Consider the following 4,026-nt stretch of genomic DNA (forward strand, 5'->3'; position numbering starts at 1 on the left):
CCTTTATGTACAACTATTGATATACTGTAATAACCATCATCACTCTATGTTGTGTGGTCCGCCCATTATGACTCGGGAAATCATGCAGTTTATTAAACAAGATTAAATAAATTATGATGAACTTCACAGGGAGGTGAATGTGCAAGGTGATGAGTTTGATTCTCCTTTTCAATAAATATTGAAAGTCATATTCTGGTGACATGATGATCGATGTTTGGCTTCCGTTTGACAAAAACAACCTTATTTAGGCTACTTATGTATTGATTTTTACCTTACTTTTTTTCTCACTCTGTTCGCGATGCGCAATGCAGAGAACACCGGAATAAGAATTCTCATTTAATTACCATAGTGAATTATTTTAATATTTGTTTGTGTCAATTAATCACATACGGGATGGGTTGCCAATTGGCGATTTCACATGAAAATAAAATGTCATTCATTCGTACAAATAATCTTGCCCTTAACCCATTTAACTTGTACTTTTAATACGGTACATGGGGATTGAACGGCAAAAGTTAGTTACTTTTATGTGTACTACATCATCATGCACATCATTTATCCTCAACAATTCAGTTTGATGGCGCATATTGTTTTAGGCAGATTTGAGAATATTCGCATGAAAATCTGTTACAAATTGGATGGAAAACTAGCGAATGATGTTCTTTTCTCCACAGTCTGACTTAGTACCTGGTCTTGTCCACTCTGTTCTAATGAGGCTTGTGGGCATTGTAGAGGGAAACCGAAGACGCATACATGTTCCTGAGTCTTATCTTTCAGTGAAGGGAATCATAATATTTTGTAGTTTATACCCCCCCAAAAAATAGAACCACATTAAAAAATAGAACCACATTAATTACAACTGACGTAACCCCTGTTTTATGAACCAAGCACAATTATTTATTTTTTTCTTCAGAGTTTCTCTCGCAATCCCATTTTCAAATCAGGAGACCCCACGTTTGGGAAACACTGGGTTATGATATATTTTGTATGTACAATACTCGCATTCCCTTAGTAGCATCTCTTGAACTTGATGAGTTTGTGGAAGGCCTGTTTGAACTCGTCATTGAAGGCAGTGTAGATAACGGGATTGATGAGCGAGTTTAGGTAGCCAAGCCAGGTGAACACGTCGAAGAGCACTGGGTGGAACCAGCATTCTTTGCAGATGGCCAGTACCAGGGTGACCACGAAAAAGGGTAGCCAACACACGATGAAGGCTCCCAGGATGATGCCTAGCGTCTTGGTGGCCTTCTTCTCCCGGGCGGTGCACAGACGTTTCCTCTCCAGCACACTGTCAGCCAGCTTCACCGTCACGCAGTTATTGAAGAGAGGCGACCCACCACTGCTTCCTCCACCTCCGTTTCCTGCCACTCCTCCCGTGTTGCCTCCCCCTCCGGGGTGCAGGTGGCCCTCTTGGTTGGAGGCGGAGTTGATGGAGCAAATGGAGGAGCCGGCCGACGTCTGGATGAGCTGGGCCGTGGTGAAACGCTTGCCGCACGACACTGGTGTCTTAAAGATGCGTGAGCGGGCTGCCACGTAGATCCGGCCGTAGAGGATGATCAGCAACACAGTGGGAACATAGAACGCCCCGAAGGTGGAGTAGAGCGTGTAGGAGATCTGATCCGTGTTCACTATGCACTCCATCACCTCCTCGTTGGCCTTGGCCTGCCTCCAGAAGAGCGGCGGCATGGAGATGGAGATAGAGATCACCCATACCACCGTTATCATCAGGCCCGCTCGACGCATTGTCCGGCGCTTGGAGTACTCCAGGGCGTCAGTGATGGCCCAGTAGCGGTCCAGCGCGATGACGCACAGGTGCAGGATGGAAGCAGTGCAGAAGGTGATGTCCGATGACAGCCAGATGTCGCAGACAATCTGCCCCAGGGCCCAGGTCTTACTCACTGTGTACAAGATGCTGATAGGCATGACCAGGATGGACACCAGCAGGTCTGTCACAGCCAGCGAGCCAATCAGAAAGTTGGCTGGCGTGTGTAGCTTCCGAGTCAGGAATATGGTGGTGATGACAAAGGCATTGGACAGCACGGTGGCCAGGGTGACGATTGCCAGGATGGCTGACAGGAAGATCTGGAGCCCCAGGAGAGTGGCTTTGTCCCATAGTGCCTCTGTGGGCTCAGAGCTCTCCGTGGCGTTGGTGAAGAACGGATCAACGGAGCTATTATCCTGATCCATCTTGCCTTTCCCCTTTAATCCTTTGTTCAATGTCTAGATGTGCCACATGACCTCAATCAAATCAGGGCCTATGCTTTCCTTTGTCTTCTCGGCATGGTGCGAGGGCTGCATTGATGGGTGTCACTGTTGGTTGTCACACGTATCCATGGGACCTGATGGATCCTTTATCCATAATTTCAGTCTTGGAGACACACTGGGTTCTGAGACAAAATCTCCAAAATTGAGATTTACAAAAAAGGTGATTGCTATTTAGTTTCATATTAGAGCTTTTGATTATGCTCATAATCGTACCATTTCAATGCATAACCAATAAAGCCATTATAGTTGCTGAATCACTGTCCATTTCAGCAGACACACTAATATTGGTTTGATTCGGCAGTCTGGCTGAGGGACATTAGACACTGATTTGTATTCTGCTTGTCTCATCAAACTCTGTTTTCTCTCTCGCCCAAGCTCTTATCTCCACTCCAGCCAGGCCGAGCACAACACCTCAGACCCTGACTTCCTATCAACTGCTGCTTTCATGGTCTCCTCCTGTTTCAATAACTCTCAGTGGGTAAAATCTACACTGAAAGATTATTGCGATACACAGGGTTGGCTCACTCTGTACTCATTTTAAGCTGAACCAGGGTTCATTTAATTTGCACTCAGCTCCAAAGCCTGGGCGGTCCAGTCTTGTTGGTATTGAGGGTTAACTAGAATGTTAACATGATCCACATCAAGGGGGGAAAAGTCTGCTTCACTTCTTCATTTCAAATGTTTTTGGCTTGGCCTTAGAAATTCACCACTCAATGCGATAAAGAACAAGGCATTTGCAGATTCCCAGTTGGATGAAGCACAGCATGTGCTAATATTGATTTTTGATGTGTGTTCACTGTTTTCCTGTCAAAGTTTTGTTGGTCAGTTATTAAGCATTCAGGTGTGATGTCCAGATGGGAAGTAACAGTACTGCACAGCTTTTGTTCTGGTTTTGCTTCCCGAAAGTCCAAGCTTCAATTGAAGCATGACAACCTTAGAATGGGAAAGATAGAGAAAGAAAGTGTGCATTAGAAGTACATACGAGTCACCATTTCAAACCGCCAACAATCCCACCTACATAAAATATTCTACATGCAGTGCATGCACATAAGAATGAACAATATGTGAGCTCGACCTCTGGCATCTCATGCTATGAGGCACATTTCTACCTCAACCCTTATGTTCAGCCATTACATACATGCAAGATTGATAATACAATATTAAAGGGGAGTGGAAACAGTAGGCTTTAGAACACCAGCTAACTGTACCTGTAAATCACCATATTGGCATTGTTGTATAACCGGAAGGAGAGTTTTGGAATTCCAGAATTTACTCAGACTATGACCTCTGCATGCATTAATGAGCAATATTTGCTGGTGTCAACCCATATCTGAAAACATGATACATATTTTGAAAGCTGAGAAACAGCCCTTTCAAATGATATAACATACAATAGCACGACATCAATCAAATGGTAATCAGTCGAGAGAAACACCTGTGAAAATGTGTACTGTATCTTAAACAAAAATCAGTTTTTTACACAACTTCCTAATGAAGGTGGAGAAAAAAACTTGTTGCATGTTGCATCTTCTTTATGTTGTAAGGATTGATCATCTGAAATCAGAATAGTAATACCCTTTACAGTGAATGAGTTACAGCTGTTTTATTTTCTGGAAATGTATGGAATATTCTGTGATCAAACATTTTCTCATATACATAGTATATTAAACACATACAGTACCAGTCAGAAGTTTGGACACACCTATTCATCCAAGTGTTTTTATTTTTACTATTTGCTACATTGTAGAATAATAGTGAAGA

General features: G+C 43.4%; 1 protein-coding gene across 1 annotated transcript; it reads right to left on the reverse strand.

Moving 5' to 3' along the window:
* Window positions 1–1,008: 1,008 nt before the first annotated feature.
* Window positions 1,009–2,187, reverse strand: LOC139383706 (5-hydroxytryptamine receptor 1D-like). The gene has a single exon (XM_071128260.1). The coding sequence runs from the start codon at window positions 2,185–2,187 to the stop codon at window positions 1,009–1,011; it is 1,179 nt and encodes a 392-aa protein (XP_070984361.1).
* Between the last annotated feature and the right edge of the window lie 1,839 nt (window positions 2,188–4,026).

Source organism: Oncorhynchus clarkii, chromosome 25 (assembly GCF_045791955.1).
Source record: "Oncorhynchus clarkii lewisi isolate Uvic-CL-2024 chromosome 25, UVic_Ocla_1.0, whole genome shotgun sequence".
NCBI classification, from domain to species: Eukaryota; Metazoa; Chordata; class Actinopteri; order Salmoniformes; family Salmonidae; genus Oncorhynchus; species Oncorhynchus clarkii.

Excerpts from the sequence above, each read along its gene's own strand:
- LOC139383706 (XM_071128260.1), bottom strand. The coding sequence starts at position 2,187 with ATGGATCAGGATAATAGCTCCGTTGATCCGTTCTTCACCAACGCCACG.